At 49.8% G+C, this 22,605-nt stretch overlaps 1 protein-coding gene across 1 annotated transcript in view; it reads left to right on the top strand.

The window, feature by feature from the left end:
- Window positions 1–22,160, top strand: part of LOC140716180 (uncharacterized) — a 75,941-nt gene extending 53,781 nt beyond the window's left edge. The window contains exon 3 of the mRNA XM_073028824.1: window positions 20,588–22,160. Coding sequence (XP_072884925.1) covers window positions 20,588–21,331 — 744 coding nt within the window. The 3' untranslated portion in view covers window positions 21,332–22,160. The remainder of the gene's footprint in view (window positions 1–20,587) is intronic.
- The last annotated feature ends 445 nt before the right edge of the window (window positions 22,161–22,605 follow it).

Genomic DNA, 22,605 nt, shown 5'->3' with positions numbered 1-22,605 from the left:
AAGGATGTGGAGGAATTAGGGGCCAGGTGAGGGTTGAGGGAGAAGGATGTGGAGAGTTAGACATCAGGTGAGGGTTGAGGGAGAAGGATGTCGAGGAGGTAGAGGTCAGGTGAGGGTTGAGGGAGAAGGATGTGGAGGTGTTAGAGGTCAGGTGAGGGATGAGGGGGAAGGATGTGGAGGAGTTAGAGGTCAGGTGAGGGTTGAGGGAGAAGGATGTCGAGGAGGTAGAGGTCAGGTGAGGGTTGAGGGAGAAGGATGTGGAGGAGGTAGAGGTCAGGTGAGGGTTGAGGGAGAAGGATGTGGAGGTGTTAGAGGTCAGGTGAGGGTTGAGGGAGAAGGATGTCGAGGAGGTAGAGGTCAGGTGAAGGTTGAGGGAGAAGGATGTGGAGGAGGTAGAGGTCGGGTGAGAGTTGAGGGGGAAGGATGTGGAGGAGTTAGAGGTCAAATGAGGGTTGAGGGAGAAGGATGTGGAGGAGTTAGAGGTCAAATGAGGGTTGAGGGAGAAGGATGTGGAGGAGGTAGAGGTCGGGTGAGAGTTGAGGGGGAAGGGTGTGGAGGAGTTAGAGGTAAGGAGAGGGCTGAGGGAGAATGATGTGGAGGAGTTAAAGGTCAGGTGAGGGTTGAGGGAGAAGGATGTGGAGGAGTTAGAGGTCAAATGAGGGTTGAGGGAGAAGGATGTGGAGGAGTTAGAGGTCGGGTGAGAGTTGAGGGGGAAGGATGTGGAGGAGTTAGACGTCAGAAGAGAGTTGAGGGAGAATGATGTGGAGGAGTTAGAGGTCAGGTGAGGGTTGAGAGGGAAGGATGTGGAGGTGGTAGAGGTCAGGTGAGGGTTGAGGGAGAAGGATGTGGAGGAGTTAGAGGTAAAGAGAGGGCTGAGGGGGAAGGATGTGGAGGAGTTAGAGGTCAGGTGAGGGCTGAGGGGGAAGGATGTGGAGGAGTTAGATGTCAGGAGAGGGTTGAGGGGGAAGGGTGTGAAGGAGTTAGAGGTCAGGTGAGGATTGAGGGAGAAGGATGTGGAGGAGTTAGAGGTCAGGTGAGGGTTGAGGGGGAAGGATGTGGAGGAGTTAGAGGTCAGGTGAGGGTTGAGGGGGAAGGATGTGGAGGAGAGAGGTCAGGTGAGGGCTGAGGGGGAAGGATGTGGAGGAGTTAGAGGTCAGGGGAGGGTTGAGGGGGAAGGATGTGGAGGAGTTAGAGGTCAGGTGAGGGTTGAGGGTGAAGGATGTGGAGGAGTTAGAGGTCAGGTGAGGGTTGAGGGGGAAGGATGTTGAGGAGTTAGAGGTAAGGTGAGGGTTGAGGCAGAATGATGTGGAGGAGTTAGAGGTCAGGTGAGGGTTGAGGGGGAAGGATGTGGAGGAGTTAGAGTTCAGGTGAGGGCTGAGGGGGAAGGATGTGGAGGAGTTAGAGGTCGGGTGAGGGCTGAGGGGGAAGGATGTGGAGGTGTTAGAGGTCAGGTGAGGGTTGAGGGAGAAGGATGTGGAGGAGTTAGAGGTAAGGAGAGGGCTGTGGGGGAAGGATGTGGTGGAGGTAGAGGTCAGGTGAGGGTTGAGGGGGAAGGATGTGGAGGAGTTAGAGGTAAGGAGAGGGCTGAGGGGGAAGGATGTGGTGGAAGATGTCAGGAGAGGGTTGAGGGGGAAGGATGTGGAGGAGGTAGAGGTCAGGTGAGGGTTGAGGGGGAAGGATGTGGAGGAGTTAGAGGTCAGGTGAGGGCTGAGGGGGAAGGATGTGGAGGAGTTAGAGGTCAGATGAGGGTTGAGGGGGAAGGATGTGGAGGAGTTAGATGTCAGGTGAGGGTTGAGGGGAAGGATGTGGAGGAGTTAGATGTCAGGTGAGGGCTGAGGGGGAAGGATGTGGAGGAGTTAGAGGTCAGGTGAGGGTTGAGGGGGAAGGATGTGGAGGAGTTAGAGGTCAGGTGAGGGCTGAGGGGGAAGGATGTGGAGGAGGTAGAGGTCAGGTGAGGGTTGAGGGGGAAGGATGTGGAGGAGTTAGAGGTCAGGTGAGGGCTGAGGGGGAAGGATGTGGAGGAGTTAGAGGTCAGATGAGGGTTGAGGGGGAAGGATGTGGAGGAGTTAGATGTCAGGTGAGGGCTGAGGGGGAAGGATGTGGAGGAGTTAGAGGTCAAATGAGGGCTGAGGGGGAAGGATGTGGAGGAGTTAGAGGTCAGGTGAGGGCTGAGGGAGAAGGATGTAGAGGAGTTAGAGTTAAGGAGAGAGCTGAGGGAGAAGGATGTGGAGGATTTAGAGGTAAGGAGAGGGCTGAGGGAGAAGGGTGTGGAGGAGTTAGAGGTCAGGTGAGGGATGAGGGGGAAGGGTGTGGAGGAGGTAGAGGTCAGGTGAGGGATGAGGGGGAAGGGTGTGGAGGAGTTAGAGGTCAGGTGAGGGTTGAGGGGGAAGATGTGGAGGAGTTAGAGGTCGGGTGAGGGTTGAGGGGGAAGGATGTGGAGGAGGTAGAGGTCAGGTGAGGGATGAGGGGGAAGGGTGTGGAGGAGTTAGAGGTCAGGTGAGGGTTGAGGGGGAAGATGTGGAGGAGTTAGAGGTCGGGTGAGGGTTGAGGGAGAAGGATGTGGAGGGATTAGACATCAGGTGAGGGTTGAGGGGGAAGGAGGTTGAGGAGGTAGATGTCAGGAGAGGGTTGAGGGGGAAGGATGTGGAGGAGTTAGATGTCAGGTGAGGGTTGAGGGGGAAGGATGTGGAGGAGTTAGACGTCAGGAGAGGGTTGAGGGAGAATGATGAGGAGGAGTTAGAGGTCAGGTGAGGGCTGAGGGGGAAGGATGTGGAGGAGTTAGAGGTCATGTGAGGGTTGAGGGAGAATGATGTGGAGGAGTTAGAGGTCAGGTGAGGGTTGAGGGGGAAGGATGTGGAGGAGGTAGAGGTCAGGTGAGGGTTGAGGGAGAAGGATGTGGAGGAGTTAGAGGTCAGGTGAGGGTTGAGGGGGAAGGGTGTGGAGGAGTTAGAGGTCAGGTGAGGGTTGAGGGGGAAGGATGTGGAGGAGTTAGAGGTAAGGAGAGGGCTGAGGGGGAAGGATGTGGTGGAGTTAGAGGTCAGGTGAGGGCTGAGGGGGAAGGATGTGGAGGAGTTAGAGGTCAGGTGAGGGTTGAGGGAGAAGGATGTGGAGGAGGTAGAGGTCAGGTGAGGGTTGAGGGAGAAGGATGTGTAGGAGGTAGAGGTCAGGTGAGGGTTGAGGGGGAAGGATGTGGAGGAGGTAGAGGTCAGGTGAGGGATGAGGGGGAAGGGTGTGGAGGAGTTAGAGGTCAGGTGAGGGTTGAGGGGGAAGATGTGGAGGAGTTGGAGGTCAGGTGAGGGTTGAGGGGTAGGATGTGGAGGAGGTAGAGGTCAGGTGAGGGTTGAGGGGGAAGGATGTGGAGGAGTTAGAGGTCAGGTGAGGGATGAGGGGGAAGGGTGTGGAGGAGTTAGAGGTCAGGTGAGGGTTGAGGGGGAAGATGTGGAGGAGTTGGAGGTCAGGTGAGGGTTGACGGGGAAGGATCTGGAGGAGTTAGAGGTCAGGTGAGGGTTGAGGGAGAATGATGTGGAGGAGTTAGAGGTCAGGTGAGGGTTGAGGGGGAAGGATGTGGAGGAGTTGGAGGTCAGGTGAGGGTTGAGGTGGAAGGGTGTGGAGGAAGTAGAGGTCAGGTGAGGGTTGAGGGGGAAGGATGTGGAGGAGTTAGAGGTTAGGTGAGGGTTGAGGGGGAAGGATGTGGAGGAGTTAGAGGACTCTGTTAGAAGTCAGGACTCTGCCCCACGTTCCATATTTAAAATCCATTGATGGGGATTGGCGTCAGAAGACATTCGCAGACCAAGTCTCTACTGCATCTTCCTGTGATGTGGACAGGTGACAATGGACATCTGTCCCCGATGGTGTGTCCCAGGATCAGATGTCCATGCAAACAGGAATCCTTAGGGTTCGTCAGTCAGCGAGCCCAGAGTCCGAGTCTAAATTCAGGCTTGGGGTCCTGTCATCGGCCAGTTTGGGGTCCTGTCATCGGCCAGTTTGGAGTCCTGTCATCGGCCAGTTTGGGGTCTTGTCATTGGCCAGTTTGGGGTCTTGTCATCGGCCAGTTTGGGGTCCTGTCATCGGCCAGTTTGGGGTCGATACCGAAGATCGGAGCCCAAAGGTCGACGGCCGAAACTCGGAGACTGGAGATTTGTCCTGGAGTTGGCGGACTGTCTGTGTATGTTGTTGGGTCAGCATGTCAACCTATCAACCTCCGCCTCAAAAACATCCAATGACTTGGCCTCCACAGCCAGCTGTGGCAATGAATTCCACAGATTCACCACCGATGGCTAAAAGATTCCTCCCCCCCCCCCCCCCGCCCAATTCTGAGACCTCCAGATGGAGGTGGGCTGGCAGGAATATTTTTAGAAATGTAGAAGCTGAACTCTCATCCGGGGAAAAAGAAACACATCTCAGAGAGTTGATGCTTCACATCAAACTCACTTCGTATTTTCCATCCCTTCAACACTTGGCCCATTGAGGCGATGCTAGCTCTAATAACCTCACGGCAACTTACTCTCTCTCGTGTCACCGCTTTAGTTCTTTGCAAGTCCGTTAGCTCCCTGAAAGTGGATGAGTTTCTAACAGCGTGCTGGCCACCATTGGTCTGTTACCAGGTATCAGAATTGGCATGTCGTCCGGTGCTGTATAAAACTTTGGTTTGGACGCATTTGAGATATCGTGTATCGTTCAGGTCGCCACACTGGAGGAGGATGGAAAGGCTTTAGAAGAGGATGGAGAATGTCCCATTCCACTTTTACACTATTTATTTTTTTGTGGCTAATTGTAATAACTAGTCCTGCTCTATCTTGCTGCTGCAAAACAACAAGTTTCACGATATATATTAGTCGTAATAATTCTGATTCTGTCGTTGCTTGGATTGGAGTCAATAAGGAGAGGCTGGGCCAACTTGGATTATTGTCTTGGGAGCATTCGGGACTGAGGTTTCACCTCAGAGACAGTCAGAACCTCGATCCCCAGGCTGGAAATGGCAAATGCTCGGGAACCGGGGTGTTAAGGGGAGAGGGGGGATGATAAGTGAGATGTGTGATATATTTACTGGACAGATATTTATATACAGGGAAAGCTTGGTGCCCGCAGCACGCTGCCAGGGAAGTCGGTAGAAGCAGATGCAAGAGCAATGTTTATGAGGCTTTTAGACAGACACGTGAATGGAGAAGAAATGATGGGACCACATAGGCAGGTGGAATTAGTTAGGTTGGCGTCCCTCTATGGACTCTTGACTAAACCGCTCTGCCTCAGTAAAGCACCACTCCGATATGTCTATCCATGGCCTCCTCTACCGTCAAGGTGAGGCCACACGCAGGTCGATGGAGCAATACCTTATCTCCCGCCTAGGTAGCCTCCAACCTGCCGGCATGAACATTCAACTCACAGACCTCCGTTGATACCCCAGCACCCCCCCCCCTTACCCCATCCCTATCTATAATTTTAGTCTGGTTCTCCTTCTCTCTCTTCCCCCCCCCCCTCACTATAATCTCCCCCCAGCCCTACCTTTCTTTCTCTTTTATTTCCCATAATTCAACACCTTCCCCCTAGCCCATTTCCCTCCAGCCTATCACTTCCCAGCTCTCTACTTCATCCCTCCCCCCACTTCTTATCCCCCCTCGACCATCCCATGTTACTTCACTCCTGATGAAGGGTTTCGGCCCGAAACGTCGTCACTACCTCCTCCCACAGATGCTGTCTGGCCTGCTGAGTTCTGCCAGCATTTTGTGTTTTTATTTAACATGATCAAAGACCTCATCCAGCCTGGATATTTTCTCCTCTCCCCCGTGTGATATGACTATCGAGTGGTTCCCTGCTACGATCAGATAGATTCTTGGCCTCACAATCTACCCCGTCATTTATATGCACCTTACAGAGCACTTTTTCAGTAGCTGTTCTGCATCACTAATGATCTCCCTTGTTCTACCTCAATGCACTGTGCAATGAATTAATCTGTGTGAGTGGATGCAAGACAAGCTTTTCACTGTATCTAGATGTGTGTACCAACAGTGAATGTCATGCTGTTTCTTCAGGGCAAAGCTCAGGATCACACAGAGACTCGGAAGGGTTAAACAAAACTCAGAATTTTGTCAACACAACAAAGCCATTGAATTTACAAGGTCTTCAGTAACTTGGGATAACTAAGTCAAAACTTCACTAGGCAAGGATCAGGACAACCGAGACACCAAGGGGTTAGCACTGCCCCTTTAAATAAACATCAGGGAACAAAAGGATCCATGCCCAGATGATAAAACCCCAGACTAAATATAAGCTAACAAGCAACCTTTCTAATCAGAGAGAAAAATCCAAGGATACTCTATCGGACATCCGCAAGGTCTCAGAGAATTAATTAGAAGTATCTGAGGACAATTGCAACTTAAATGTAAGTGAGAGAGGACCTAACAATAACACATAAAAACCTGGAAGCACAACAAAAAGAACCAACAGCAAAAATCTTAGAGCCCTCAGAATACTCTACCAATGATTTGAGGTTGTGACAAATGATAATCCCAATAACAAACCAATTCCAACACGATGGGTTGAAGGGACTCTTCTGTGTTCCATCGTGTCTTGGCCTAATTTACAATGGCCCACTGATGTCCTGTAGAGGTGGCATGGTAGTACCAGCTAGCGTAGTGCTTCACAGTGCCGGCGATCATGATCGGGGTTCAATTTCCCCGGTGCCCGCAAGCAGTTTGTGACCATGTGGATTTCTTCCGGATGCTCCAGATTACAAAGATGTGCAGGTTAGACCATAAGGTATGGGATCAGAATTAGGCCATTCGGCCCATCAAGTCTGCCACCCCATTCCATCATGGCTGATTTATTATCTCTCTCAACCCCATTCTCCGGCTTTCTCCTCGTAGCCTTTGATGTCCTAACTAAACAATAACCCAACTTCTGTTTTAAATATACCCCATAACCTGAGCTCCACAGCATGTACGGCAATGGATTGCACAGATTCACTATTCGTTGACTGAAGAAATTCCTTTTCATCTCTGTTCTAGATGGATGTGTCTTTATTCTGAGACTCACCAGCTGTATGAAACATCCTCTCCACATCCACTCTCCAGGCCTTCCAGTATTCTATGGGTTTCAATGACCTAATTCGTCTGAATGTTAGCGAGTACAGGTTCAGAGTCATCAAATGCTCCCCATACATTAACCCTTTCGTTTCTGGACTCATTCTCCTGAACCCCCTCTGGACCCTCTCCAATGGCAGCACATCCTGAGCTTTTCTTTGGGGCCCAAAGCTACTCTCAATACCCCCAGTGCGGTCTGACCAATGCCCTATAAAGCCTCAGTATTGCACCCTTATATTGTAGCCCTCTCCAAATGAATGCAAACGTTGCCTTCCTACCACCAACTCAATCTGCAAGCTCACCTGCACAAGGACTCCCTTTGCTCATCAGAGTTTTGAGATTTCTCCCCATTTAGAAAATAATCTAGGCCTTCATTCCTTCGACCATACACGTCCTTACACTATATTCCATCTGCTACTTCTTTGCCCATTCCCCTAATCTGCCCAAGACCTTCTGCAGATTCCTGCTTCCTCTACAATACCATCCCCTCCATGTATATTTCTTTTATCACCTGTAAGCTTGGCCACAGAGCCACTAATTGCGTTATCCAAATCGTTGACATATAACCTGAAAAGAAGTGATCCCAATCCACCCATCGAATCTCCTTTGTCTATCCTGCCTGTTATTTCTTCAAAGGATTCCAACAAACTTCTCAGGCAAGATTTCCCCTTAAAGAAAGCATGCTGACTTTGGTCTACTCTTTCATACACCTCCTAGAACCCCAGAAGCCTAATCCTTAACGATGAAATACAACATCTTCCTGTTATGTGTGATGGGAAAACCAGTTGGAGATGGGGTCCAGAGTTGACCCCCCTGTAAACTATGCTGCTAACGAGAGAGAGAGAGAAAGATTAAAATGGATGATTTGGTATTATGGCTTCTTCGCTAATTGTTGACTTTAACGCCAAGGACATTTGGCCTGTTTGTGTGGATCCCTGCTGACACAGCAGGGTGATGCCAGGTGCCTGCTGAGACAGGAGGGAGTGGCCAGTTTGATGGACATGGAGTTGATGGATGGCTGATACCCCATCAGGGGAGATAAGAGACGGGTCTGCTGAGACACCGGCAGACACACCACGAGACACGGTAAGGGTGTTGTGCACCCACAGGAAGGTGGGGGCTTGGAGGACCGAATTGGGAGATCGGTCACAAAGCTCACAGTGTGACGGCAGGACCGGTGGGGGCTCGTGTGTGTGTGTGTCCACTCACGCCAGAGTGACGAGTCCACCACGGAAGAACGGTCTAGCCGAGAACGGAGGGGTCAGAACCAAATCACCACGTCAGCACAACGGAACAAGAAGACAACGGAAGGTTTACCTGCTGCAGCTGCTCACATCTCGCTCACTCTCTCTCTCTCTCCCCAACGTCACAACAGCAACTACCTCAACTTAAACTGAACTGAACTCTGCATTATCTTAAGACTATTCATTTACCCCTAGACTTTGATAGAGCTTGGTTTTGATTCTTATTCCTACACTTCTGTATTGATCATTGCTAACCTGTTTTTATATGTATATTGGCATTTTTGATACTGTATTACTTAGTTTACTAATAAACACCTTTAGTTACAGTTCCACCAGACTCCAACGTATCATTCCATTTCTGCTGGTTTGGTAACCCGGTCACGGGGTATGTGACATTCCCAACCACTGAAGTCAGACTAACTGGACTATAATTTACTTTCTTCTGCCTCCCTTCCTTCTTAGAGAGCAGTGACATTTCCAATTTTCCAGTCCTCCAGAACAATGCCAGAATCTAGTAATTCTTGAAAGATCATTGCTAATACCTCCACAATCTCTTCAGCCACCTCTTTCAGAACCCTGGGGTGCACACCCTCTGGTCTGGGTGACTTATCTACCTTCAGACCTTTCAGCTTCCCAAGCACTTTCTCCCTAGTAATAGCAACTGAACTCACTTTTTCTCCCTGACACTTGAATTTCTGGAATACTGCGGGTGTGTTACACAGTAAATAATGACTCAAAATACTTGTCCACCGTTTCTTTGTACCCCATTGCTATCTCGCTAGTGTCATTTTCTATTGTCCGATATTCACTCTCGCCTCTCTACTTCTCTTTATATATCTGTAAAAAAAAAACTATTATTTTCTTTTTTGGGGGTATTTTTGGCAAGCTTACCTTCATAATTAATCTTTTTTCTCCTTCTGTTTTGTTTTTAATTGCCTTCTGTTGTTTTATGAAATCTTCTCAGTCTCCTAATTTCCCACTAATTTCACGCACTTGTCACCCACGATTCTCTCGTCCTCCCTTTAGAATGTGTCTTCATCTTTGGGGTATTCTGTGCCTTCTGAATTGCCCCAGAAACTCCAGCCGTTGCATTTCTGGCATTGCCCCTTCTAGTGTAACTTTTCAGTCAACTTTGGCCAGCTCCTCTCTTTTGACTCTGTAATTCAATTTATACCACTGTAATACCGATACATCTGACTTCACATTATGATCACTGACTCCCAAGGGTTCCTTTACCTTAAGCTCTCTAATCAAACCTGGTTCATTGCACAGCACCCAATTACTTTCCCCTGGCAGGCTCAAGCACAAAGCCACCTCTTAGGCCTTCTACAAATTCTTTCTCTTGGGATCCAGCTTTGCAAATCTACCCTCATTTGAAATCCCCCCATGGCTTTCATTACGTTGCCCTGTTACATGCCTTTTTGAATTCATGTTGATATTTATATCCCACACCCCGGCTACTGTTCAGGCACCTGTCTATAACTCCCATCGGGGTCTTTTTGCCCGTGTAGTTTCTCCGCTACCCACAAGGATTCTGCCCCTTTCGATCCTGTCACCGCTTTCTGAGGATTTGATGTCATTTTTACCAACAGAGCCCCTCTGCCTACTTTCCTGTCCTTTCAATGCAAAGTATCCTCGGATGTTAAGTTCCCATCTACGACCTTCTTTCAGCCGCATCTCAGTGACGCCCACATCTCAGTGACCTGCCAATCTCTAACTGCACGGCAAGATCATCTACCTTATTCCGTATTCTGCGTGAACAGAGAACATAAAACATAGAAGAGAACGGCCCAGGAACAGGCCATTCAGCCTACAATGTTGTGCCAACCCGGCTAAGAACCGAATCAGAAACACCCAAACACTAACCCCTCCTACCTGCCCCCCATATCCATTTGTCTGTCCAATCATCTCTTAAAAGCCTCCGATATATTTCCCTCTACTACCTTGCCAGGCAATGCAGTCCAGGCATCCATAACGCTCTAAGTAAAAGGCTTACGCCTCGGATCCCATTTGAACCTACCTCCTCTCACCTTCAATGGTATTAAACATTTCAACCCTGGGAGACAGATATTCCTTGTCGACTCTAACTCCGCCTCATAATCTTGTAAACCTCTATCGGATCTCCGGCACTCCGGAGAAAGCAACCCAAGTTTATCCAGCTTCTCGTGTTGGCACATGCCCTCTAAACCAGGCAGCAACATGGTCAAACTTTTCAGCACCTTCTCCAAAGCCTCGACGTCCTTCCTACAGTGGGGTGACCAGAACTGTACGCAATACGCCAGATGTGACCTAACCCTAGTTTTATGAAGTTGCATTCAAATAATACACGTTCAGTCCTGTATTCATCGTCCTTTTTGATTTTCCCTGATAGAACCACAGAACATTACAGCACAGAAACAGGCCTTTTGGCCCTTCTTGGCAATGCCGAACCATTTTTCTGCCTAGTCCCACTGACCTGCACTTGGCCCATATCCCTCCATACTCCTCTCATCCATGTACCTGTCCAAGTTTTTTTTAAATGTTAAAAGTGAGCCCGCATTTACCACTTCATCTGGCAGCTCATTCCACACTCCCACCACTCTCTGCGTGAAGAAGCCCCCCCCCCAATGTTCCCTTTAAATTTTTCCCCCTTCACCCTTAACCCATGTCCTCTGGTTTTTTTCTCCCCTAGCCTCAGTGGAAAAAGCCTGCTTGCATTCACTCTATCTATACCCATCATAATTTTATACACCTCTATCAAATCTCCCCTCATTCTCCTACACTCCAGGGAATAAAGTCCTAACCTATTCAACCTTTCTCTGTAACTCAGTTTCTCAAGTCCCGGCAACATCCTTGTAAACCTTCTCTGCACTCTTTCAACCTTATGAATATCCTTCCTGTAATTCGGTGACCAAAACTGCACAGAATACTCCAAATTCAGCTTCACCAATGCCTTATACAACCCCACCATTACATTCCAACTCTTATACTCAATTCTTTGATTTGTAAAGGCCAATGTACCAAAAGCTCTCCTTACGACACCTCATCGAACTGATTGCAATTTTGCCCTGTCACCTGCCTGTCCATCCTCACAGTCTCATCACACACTGCATCGATTTGTACACCAACTGCCCCGTCCCCACTCCGGTTCCCAAACCCACCCCTCCCCGACTTGCTAAGTTTGTTTAAACCCTCTCCAACATTTCTAGCAAACCTGCCCACTGGGTATTGGTCCCCCTCAGGTTCAGTTGTAACCCAGAAAAGATCTCAATGATCCAGAAACCCAGAACCGTGCACCACTCCCTTAGCCACTCATTCATCTGTAATATCATCGCACTCCTGCCCTGACTAGCCCGTGGCACTGGGAGGAATCTGGAGATTACTACCTTGGACGCCCTGCTCCAGCCTTTGTCTCTAACTTCCTATACTCACCGGGCAGGATCTCTTCCCCCTTTTCCACCTCTGTCTTTGGTGCTAATGTGCACCACGACCTCTGGCTGCTCACCCTCCCTCTTTAGGGTCTTCTGTAGCCACGCTGAGACATCCTGGATGGTAACACACCATCCTGGTTTCTCCTTCACAGCCACCGAATCTGTGATCCATCCCCCTCTAACTATCGAGTCTCCTATCACTATCACTCTGCCTCCTGAGCCTCAGAACCAGCCACATTGCCACTGCCCTGACTGCTGTTGGCCTACCCTGATAGGTTATCCCTCTGAGCGGTATACGGGGTATATTTGTTGCTGAGGGGGATAACCACAGGGGAACCCTGCACTGACTGCTTACTCCCCTTTCTTCCCCTGGTGGTCACCCGCCTACAATCCGAAGCCTGCACTCTGGTCACTAAAAGACTCATCTACGAGGTTTTCAGCCTCCCAGATGATCCGGACTGCATCCCGCTCCAGTTCCAGTTCCCTAACCTTGTCAGTCAGGAGCTGAAGTTGAGAACCCTTCCTGAAATCCCTCATTTCACAGGAGGAGCTTTCCACTGCCGGAAATACCACCTTGCTCTTACCTTCTCAAACTTAAGCTCTAGCCCGCGCCTGTTCTCACCCGAGCCGGACCGCTCTAACACTGTCCGCTCTAACACTGTCCGCTCAACAGTGGCCGCTCTAACACTGTCCGCTCTAACACTGTCCGCTCTAACTCTGTCCGCTCAACAGTGGCCGCTCCGCTCAAACCCTGCTTTTTCTTTCTGGCCCTTGCTAATTACCCCAAGCAATCTCCCAGTCTGCTTACAACTCCTGACAGGCCCCGTTTGCCTTTTAAACCGGACAAACTGGTGTGTAAAGTCCACCAGGAACTGTCTCCAACTCACTCTGCGACCTCCCGCTCTGGGTCAGTAAGTTGTGGGAATGCTATGTTGATGCTGGAAGCATGGAGACACTTGGCCCCATGGCCCCCAGCGCATTCTTGAACTGTGTTCTCCAATGACGGGATTCTCTATATCTTTTGATGTACAGTATATGTCACAAATAAGAGAAAAAGCTAATATTGCATTTTGATGTGTTGAGTGAAACGAGAGCTCGTGGGGGGATAACCACACGGTCAAAGGGACAACATACAAAACTCCACATAGACAGCGTAGGCTGTTGGGACTGAACTGGTGACCGGAGCTGCGGAAATTTGGGGAAAGCAAAAGAGAGGAAAAAGCAAGATTGGTTTTAAATTGAAGAGAGGTGGGGAAGAGTTGGATGGGACAGAGAGGAGTGAGCCCAGGAGGATTGCCCTGGTGACAAGCTGTATACAAAACCATCCGGTGGATCGATTTCCAGAGTGAAAACAGATGAAGGGACACGTTAAACCTGTGAACTGCAGGCCGGAGCTGTTGTTGAAATCAGGAAATGCAGTCAGCCCGCCAGCAGAGACCTTCCCCTTGTCCTGTTCGGCACGGACTCGAGATGGCCTGTTTCCGTGCTGTAATTGTTATCTGGTTATATGTACATGCCCCATCCCTCCCCTGCGCTCACTGCAACTTGAAACCAGACCATCGCCTCGCTGTCCTGGCTGATTCCCTCTGTCCACAGATGCTCCCTGAGCGGTTGAGGGAAAATTCACAGGGGCCCAGCTGCAGAAGAAGAGGAAGAGATCGAGGAGGGGATTGGGGGGAGTCTCTCTCGAACTATCCCAGGATGGTGGGACTGGAGCTGGTTTGGTCCTGATTCTTACCCGCTGCCTGAAAAAATGGAGTCACTAGGTGCATCATTTTCTGAGTATCACTGGCAAAGAAATGTCTCTACGATCTCTCGGCAGGGATTACAGTCATTACTATGACTGGCACGGCAGTAAGACTTAGGAGCACCGAGTGTGGAAAGAATTACAATCATTGACACAGCCAGAGAAGGAATCACAGCAGTCACAAATGAAGGCAAATGGGGCTCTCTCAGCTAGGAATGAGCAACTGATAGGTGATAGGTGGATCCAGACGAGAACGGGAATGATTCAGAAGAGAGGAGACTGGGGATGAAATCACTGAGCTTCGAGTTGTGAGACAAGTTCTTGAGGTATATGGATCAGTGTGCTAGTGGATCTACTTGGAAAAGGAAAGGCAAAGGATACATTTTTAAGGAGATTACAGGCGAACAACATAGTGCAATTTTGACACTCACAGGGCCTTGAAGTGCTGGGCCTTGTGGGGACTTGCTCAGGATTCTGAAGAACCATTCTGTTTGTGACAATGGTCCGGGCCAGTCTCTTTTGAATTGGCCCAGTTAGCTCAAACCATGAGCGAGTCACTAAACAGAGTTCGAGAGCTGTAAAGTAATGTCGCGACTTTGAAAAAAGAAACCTGGCTAGACCCCACTTGCAGTATTGTGTTCAATTCTGGTCACTTCATTATAGGAAGGATGTGGAAGCCTTAGAAGTTGCTGATGAGATTTACCAGGATGCTGCCTGGATTAGAGAGCATGCCTTAAGAAGACAGGTTAAGTGAGCTGGGGTGTTTCTCTCTGGGGAGAAGGAGGATGAGAGGTGAGTTGATAGAAGTGTATAAAACAAGAGGCACAATCAGGTGGGTAGCCAGGGACTTTTTCCCAGGTAGAAGTAACTAATACAAGCATCATTTTAAGGTAATTGAAGAAAAATACAAAGGGATGTGAGAGGCAGGTATTTTCACACAGAGAGTGGTTAGTACATGAAAGCCCACCCAAGGGTGGTTATAGCGACAGGTATTCAGATGCATCACTGGCACTTATGAAACTCTTAGAAAGGCAGGTGGATTATAGAAACAATGGAGGGCCATGTAGAATGTTAGAGTTAGACTGATCTTAATGTAGGTTAAAAGGTCAGCACAACATCAGGGGCCAAAGGGCCTTACTTTTCTGTAATATTCAATGCTCTATGTTTTCAACTCCTTAAACTGAGAACCTGCTCTCAGCTGGGTGCAGAAGATCCGGTTCTATTTTGAGGACTAATTGTGAAGATCTCCAGACCCTGATCAATACTTGTCCTTCATTCAACATGACAGAAACGATGGTCCGGTTGTGAACATGTTTCCGTATGTGGAAGACTATTGTGTGTAAATTAGTTTCAGAACTTTCAACATTACGATAACACCTACAACTCAAAGCTGTTTTTCCAGCTGCAAAACAGGCGGCGACCTGAGGTCGTGAAAAGGTGATATTCAAGGGAAGCATTGAAAAAAACGCTTCCATGGCGTCGGGATGAGACCATAAGCCCCCGCGCCGCAGATAATGTCCTATTGATACAATGGGAGCCAATTGCGCAGCCGCCAGAAGCTAGGGCGCGTTCCGCGCATGCGCGGCGCAGCCTGCGGAGGCCGGGTTGTGAAACTGTTTGACCGGCTGCGAGCTCCGGACACACCGCGGGTCCTCCTGCTGGAGTACCGGCCCGAGTCGGCCTGGAATGGTGAGCCCGTCCCGTCGATTAGTCCAGGTTTGGTGGGGAGTGCGGTAAAATGAATTTATTTGAATATTCAGCGTTCTTCCACGGGGTATAGAAGCGAGGATGGGGCTGAGATGCTTACAATGAGGAATCAGTCAGAACGCCCAGTCAAGTTTGCAGACTGACTTGGTTTAAAGCGAATAAAATGCGGAAATGGTGAACGCTCAGCCAGACTACAACCCCCATGCGCTTTACTTAGGCCCTTTCACATTCCCAAGTCAAGGACGAGTTTGCTGGCGTACGCACAGGTGCGGTGAAAAAGATTTAACTTTCAGCAGCCTGGCAGACACGGAGCATCGTGTAAAAGCAGCCGCTGCGAGAACTTCAGAAGTGAAACACGGAGCAGACGGTTCCCGAGTATAGAATTTCCCGCACCAGCCTGTCGGTCCACAGCCTCTCCCCGCTGCTAGTTAGGTAGGGGCCAAGAGCAAATGACCGGACCAGCACCAGAAGCTGGGTGAGACGAGAGCTAGGCCAAGGGGGAAGGGTGAACTATTTCAGGGGAACCTGAGAGGGGAACGTCTTCGCTCAGAGGTTGGTGAGAGTGTGGAAGGAACTGCTGGTGGAAATGGTGGGCGTGAGGCCGATTCCAACACGTAAGAGAAGTTCGGATGGGAGGGGTCCTGGGACGTGGCAGAATAACAGTTCAACATGGATTAGATGGGCCAAACGGCCTGTTTCTGTGCTGTGGTGTTCTATAATACACCTGATTCTGAATCTCTAATAGTGCTTCCCCCCTCCCATTGGCGCTGCCTACTTTCAGGAATATTGTTTTTATTTCGGGTTTTTAAATCGAAGCAAGAGGGGGAGAGTGAAGAAGTAAAGGCAACTCGGAGAGAAGTCATTTTTTACTGCGGGGGGAAAGAGGCTAGACTGCGCAGGCGCGTGACATAGTGCGCCAAAGGTTTAAAACAAGACCGCCATATCCAATGGGGAGCGGAGTGAGAGGGAGCAGAGTGGGACGGCTTTGGCTCAACAGGCAGAGGCGAGGGTAGCTTCCGGTAAGTTTTGTTTTGTTTGTTTAGAGTAGAGAGGATGCCAGGCAGGATGTTGGAATGCTCCTCTTGCAGGATGTGGGTAGTCAGGGAGACCTCCGGTGTCCCTGACAACGACACCTGCAGGAAGTGCATCCAGCTGCAGCTCCTAACAGACCACGTTAGGGAACTGGACCAGGAGCTGGATGACCTCCGGATCATTCGGGAGAATGAGGAGTTTATAGATAGTAGCTACAGGGAGGCAGTTATGCCAAAGGAGCAGCACACAGGTAATTGGGTTACCGTCAGGCGAGGGAAGGGGAAAGGGAAGGCAGAGCAGGGCTCCCCTGTGGCCATTCCCCCCAACAAGTATACCGATTTGGATACTGTCAGCGGGGGGGGCGGGGGGATGACTTACCTGGGACAAGCTGTGGCAGCCGGATCTCTGGCACTGAGTCTGGTTCTGCAGTGCAGCAGGGAGGGAGGAAGAAGAGGAGAGCGGTAGTGATAGGGGACTCCATAGTCAGGGGTACAGACAGGAGGTTCTGTGGTCGTGCCAGAGACTCCGGATGGTTTGTTGCCTCCCGGGTGCCAGGGTCAGGGATGTCTCTGATCGCGTGCACAGCATTCTGAAATGGGAGGGTGAGCAGCCAGATGTCATGGTACACATCGGTACCAACGACGTAGGAAGAAAGAGTGAGGAGATCCTGAAGAGTGAGTATAGAGAGCTCGGTAGGAAGTTAAAAAGCAAGACCTTGAGGGTGGTAATCTCAGGATTGCTACCTGTGCCATGTGCCAGTGAGGGTAAGAATAGGATGTTCTGGCAGATGAAAACATGGCTGAGGAACTGGTGTAGGGGGCAGGGTTTCAGATTTCAGGATCATTCGAGCCTCTTCTGGGGTAGGTGGGACCTGTACAAGAGAGACGGGTTACACCTGAACGACAAGGGGACCGATATCCTTGCAGGGAAGTTTGTTAGTGCCATGAAGGGGGGGGTTAAACTAGATTTTCATGGGGATGGGAATCAGAGTGCCGGAGCAGATGGTGGAGCGGGGGTGAAAATAAATGATGTTAAAGGTTCATGCAAAGTCACAAATAGAAGTTTTGTGTGTGGTGGTAATAATCTTCTGAGGTGTGTCTATTTCAATGCAAGGAGTATCGTGGGGAAGGCTGACGAGCTGAGGGCATGGATTGACATGTGGAATTATGACATTGTAGCCGTTAGTGAAACTTGGCTACAGGAGGGGCAGGACTGGCAGCTCAATGTTCCAGGGTTCCGATGTTTCAGATGTGATAGAGGCAGAGGGATTGGGGGTGGGGGGGGAATGTTAGTCAGGACAAATGTTACAGCAGTGCTTCAGCAGGACAGATTAGAGGGCTTGTCTACTGAGGCCATATGGGTGGAGCTGAGAAACAGGAAAGGTATGACCACATTAATGGGGTTGTATTATAGACCACCCAATAGTCAGCGAGAATTGGAGGAGCAAATCTGCAGCGAGATAGCAGACAACTGCAGGAAACATAAAGTTGTGATAGTAGGGGATTTTAATTTTCCACATATTGATTGGGACTCCCATACTGTTAAAGGTTTAGATGGGTTAGAGTTTGTGAAATGTGTTCAGGAAAGTTTTCTAAATTAATATATAGATGTACCAACTAGGGAGGATGCAATATTAGATCTCCTATTAGGAAATAAGTTAGGACAGGTGACGGAAGTGTGTGTAGGGGAACACTTTGGTTCCAGTGATCATAACACCATTAGTTCCAACTTGATCATGGATAAAGATAGATCTGGTCCTCGGGTTGAGGTTCTAAATGAGAAAAAGGCCACATTTGAAGAAATGTTAAAGGATCTAAAAAGCGTGGATTGGGACAGGTTGTTCTCTGGCAAGAATGTCGTTGGTAAGTGGGAGGCCTTCAAAGGAGAAATTTTGAGAGTGCAGAGTTTGTATGTTCCTGTCAGGATTAAAGGCAAAGTGAATAAGGAACCTTGGTTCTCGAGGGATATTGGAACTCTGATAAAGAAGAAGAGAGATGTATGACATGTATAGGAAACAGGGAGCAAAGGGGAACGCGCTAAGATGGTAGCGCAATATTAATACACAACAGCCTCTCCAGGCTCTGGATTTGGGGATTGCCAAACGTTATATGGATTTTTTGGTGTAGTCTGTTTTGTCATGTGCTTTTGTGATAACGTTGTTTAATTTTTTTAAGGCACACCGCATTGCAGTTGTGGTTTCTAAATGACAATAAACTGAAATTCAATCCGATTCAATTCAAATAAGTTGCTTGAGGAGTATAAAAAGTGCAAAAAATACCTAAGAAAGAAATCAGGAGGCCTAAAAGAAGACATGAGGTAGCTTTGGCAGTCAAGGTGAAGGATAATCCAAAGAGCTTCTACAGGTATATTAAGAGCAAAAGGATAGTAAGGGGTAAAATTGGTCCACTTGAAGATCAGAGTGGTCGTCTATGTACGGAACCAAAAGAAATGGGGGGGATCTTAAGTGTTTTTTTGCGTCTGTATTTACTAAGGAAACTGGCATGGAGTCAATGGAAATAAGGCAAACAAGTAGTGAGATCATGGAACCTATACAGATTGAAGAGGAGGAGGTGCTTACTGTCTTGAGGCAAATCAGAGTAGATAAATCCCCAGGACCTGACAGGGTACTCCCTCGGACCCTGAAGGAGACCAGTGTTGAAATTTCAGGGGCTCTGGCAGATATATTTAAAATGTCGGTATCGACAGGTGAGGTGCCGGAGGATTGGAGGATAGCTCATGTTGTTCTGTTGTTTAAAAAAGGCTCTAAAAGTAATCCGGGAAATTATAGGCTGGAAAGTTTGATGTCAGTAATAGGTAAATTATTGGAAGGAGTGCTAAGAGGTAGGATCTACAAGTATTTGGATAGACAGGGACTTATTAGGGAGAGTCAACATGGCTTTGTGTGTGGTAGGTCATGTTTAACAAATCTATTAGAGTTTTTTGAGGAGGTTACCAGGAAAGTGGATGAAGGGAAGGCAGTGGATGTTGTCTACATGGACTTCAGTAAGGCCTTTAACAAGGTCCCGCATGGGAGGTCAGTTAGGAAGATTCAGTCGCTAGGAATACATGGTGAGGTAGTAAATTGGATTAGACATTGGCTCAATGGGAGAAGCCAGAGAGTGGTAGTGGAGGATTGCTTCTCTGAGTAGAGGCCTGTGACTAGTGGTGTGCAACAGGGATCAATTCTGGGTCCATTGTTATTTGTCATCGATATCAATGAGCTGGATGATAATGTGATAAACTGGATCAGCAAATTTGCTGATGATACAAAGATTGGAGGTGTAGTGGACAGTGAGGAAGGTTTTCAAAGCTTGCAGAGGGATTTGGACCAGTTGGAGGAATGGGCTGAAAAATGGCAGATGGAGTTTAGTACAGACAAGTGTGAGGCATTGCTCTTTGAAAGGACAAACCAAGGTAGAACATACAAGGTAAATGGTAGGGCACTGAGGAGTGCAGTAGAACAGAGGGATCTGGGAATACAGATACATGATTCCCTAAAAGTGGCGTCACAGGTAGATAGGGTTGTAAAGAGAGGTACATTGGCCTTTACAAATCAAAGTATTGAGTATGAGTTGGAATGTAATGGTGGGGTTGTATAAGGCATTAGTGAGGCTGAATTTGGAGTATTGTGTGCAGTTTTGGTCACCGAATTACAGGAAGGATATTAATAAGGTTGAAAGAGTGCAGAGAAGGTTTACAAGGATGTTGCCGGGACTTGAGAAACTGAGTTGCAGAGAAAGGTTGAATAGGTTAGGACTTTATTCCCTGGAGCGTAGAAGAATGAGGGGAGATTTGATAGAGGTGTATAAAATTATGGTGGGTATAGATAGAGTGAATGCAAGCAGGCTTTTTCCACTGAGGCTAGGGGAGAAAAAAACCAGAGGTCATGGGTTAAGGGTGAAGGAGGGAAAAGTTTAAAGGGAACATTGGGGGGGCTTCTTCACGCAGAGAGTGGTGCGAGTGTGGAATGAGCTGCCAGATGAAGTGGTAAATGCAGGCTCACTTTTAACATTTTTAAAAAAAAACTTTGACAGGTACGTGGATGAGAGGGGTATGGAGGGATCTGGTCCAGGTGCGGGTCAGTGGGACTAGGCAGAGAAACGGTTCGGCACAGCCAAGAAGGGCCGAAAGGCCTGTTTCTGTGCTGTAATGTTCTGTGGTTTCCAGCACCTTTCTGTGGCTTTTCCTCTCCCGCTGACCGGCTTCCCAATCCCTTCCCACAGGGCATCGGTGATGGACCGTTCACAGACAGGGATTTCCAACCAAAGAGTGGGTCAGGACTGGGCAGAGTCTTCTGATCCGTCTGGACGTCTTCAGCCTTTGGACAGGGGAGACGGGAGCCCCGTTCGGGGCGGGGTGAAGCGGTACACGTGCTCCGAGTGTGGACGGGCCTTCAGCCGAGAGTCTCTTCTGTCGAAGCACCGTTGCCAGCTCACCGGGGAGAAGCCATGGAAGTGCGGGGACTGCGGGAAGGGCTTTAACTACCCGTCCCAGCTGGAAATCCACCGCCGCAGTCACACCAGGGAGAAGCCGTTCATCTGCTCCACGTGTGAACAAGGATTCTACTGCCTGTCCAACCTCACCACGCATCAGAGATTCCACACGGGGGAGAGGCCGTTCGTCTGCTCCGAGTGCGGGAAGGGGTTCAGCCAACCGTCCAACCTGCTCAGGCACCAGCGGTTCCACACCGGGGAGAGGCCGTTCGCCTGCTCGGAGTGCGGGAAGGGATTCACTCTGCCCTCCCAGCTAGCGAGGCACCGGTGGGTCCACACCGGGGAGAGGCCGTTCGCCTGCTCGGAGTGCGGGAAGGGCTTCACGCTCTCCTCCCAGCTGGTGAGGCACCAGCAGGTCCACAGCGGGGACAGGCCGTTCACCTGCTCCAAGTGCGGGAAGGGCTTCACTCAGTCGTCCTCCCTGCTGACGCACCAGCGGGTCCACACCGGCGAGAGGCCGTTCAGCTGCTCGGAGTGCGGGAAGAGCTTCGCTCAGCTGTCCAACCTGGTGACGCACCGGCGACTGCACACCGGGGAGAGGCCCTACACCTGCTCTGTGTGTGAGAAACAATTCGCCTATTCGTCCAACCTCTGGAAGCACCAGCGGATTCACAAGTGACGGCTCCTTCCCACGGGACTTCTAAATTCAACGGAGCCGGAACGCAAGGATTTTCACTCCCTCACATGGTGGGATGGATGTAAGATTTTAAAAATAAATTCTAAATTTTGCAGGCTCAGTCTGCTCCCTCTAACAGGAGGGCCTTCCCTCCCTTCACTTTCTGGGCCCTGGATGATTTCGGACACTCAGACCCATTGGCCAGCTGTGTCCACCCGAGAGAACAAACTGCTCTCAGTTTAACATTTTCGCTTTGACGGTCAGTCCTCCCGAGCCCCGTGGCGTCAGGCTGGAACCTGGGGTCCCAGCTGACCAGAGAAATGGGGAATTCAGGGCCCTGCTCTCAATTTCTGCCTAACCCTCGGTGATTTCTTTTTTGGGGAATCCTCTTGCACAGCCTCAGAAGGAAGGGACTTGCGGACTGGAATTGCGTGCTGATGACGTCACCTGACGGTCTCGCGATCGATCCACAGCTAGACGTCGCGGTGGGGCGGTGCTGGGTGCTCTGTCCTGGGTGAGGATTGCAGTCTCCAGCACTGATTTAGACCCGTATCTGTGACGCCCGCTGGAGTGTGGTGCGCTCAGAGCATTCACTGATAACTTTGCCACGTGCACGGGCGGTCACCCTGACAGTGGCCCACGGAACTGAGCTTTAAAGGGGGATTGACAGTCGGATAATGGCCCCTCCGCGGTGCATGTGATTTACAGTAAAGCACAGAAATTCTGAAGGATCAGTGTAAAACTGCACACAGATACCGACAACCAAAATGCAAAAGGTAAACTGCAAATATACAAAAAACACGAGTAATAATAATAAATAATATTGAGAATATGATTTGTAGAGTCGTTGAAAGTGAGGTTGTGGGATCAGTTCAGTGCTGGTGTGATTGAAGTTACCCTGCCTGGTTCCGGAGACCGATGGTCGAGGGGTATCTGAGGCTCCTGTATGGCCGCAGTGAGACGAGAGCACGGACGCGAGGTGTGGCAGATGCCGGGGAACTAGAGTGACCCACGCAGCGAGGATCTCAGTCGGTCAGGCAGCAAACCCGGGGTCTCGTCCCGAAACGTTGACGGGTTAGTTCCGTCCCTAGACGCCGCCTGACCTGCTGAGCTCCTCCAGCGCGTGGTGAGTAAATCGCCCCGGGGTTTCCTTGGCTGCGCGAGCCCGGGGAAAACGTTCTCCGGTCCCGCCACGCTCGTGAGAGTGAGGCGGCTCTCCCCCCCGCCCCCCCCCCCCAAGCCCGGTTTGTGTGGGTGCCGTGTCATTTGCCCCCCCG

This window comes from Hemitrygon akajei, chromosome 25 (genome assembly GCF_048418815.1).
Source record: "Hemitrygon akajei chromosome 25, sHemAka1.3, whole genome shotgun sequence".
Taxonomy (NCBI): domain Eukaryota; kingdom Metazoa; phylum Chordata; class Chondrichthyes; order Myliobatiformes; family Dasyatidae; genus Hemitrygon; species Hemitrygon akajei.
The sequence above is the reverse complement of the archived record's forward strand: the minus strand, read 5'-3'. Positions and strand labels throughout refer to the sequence as shown.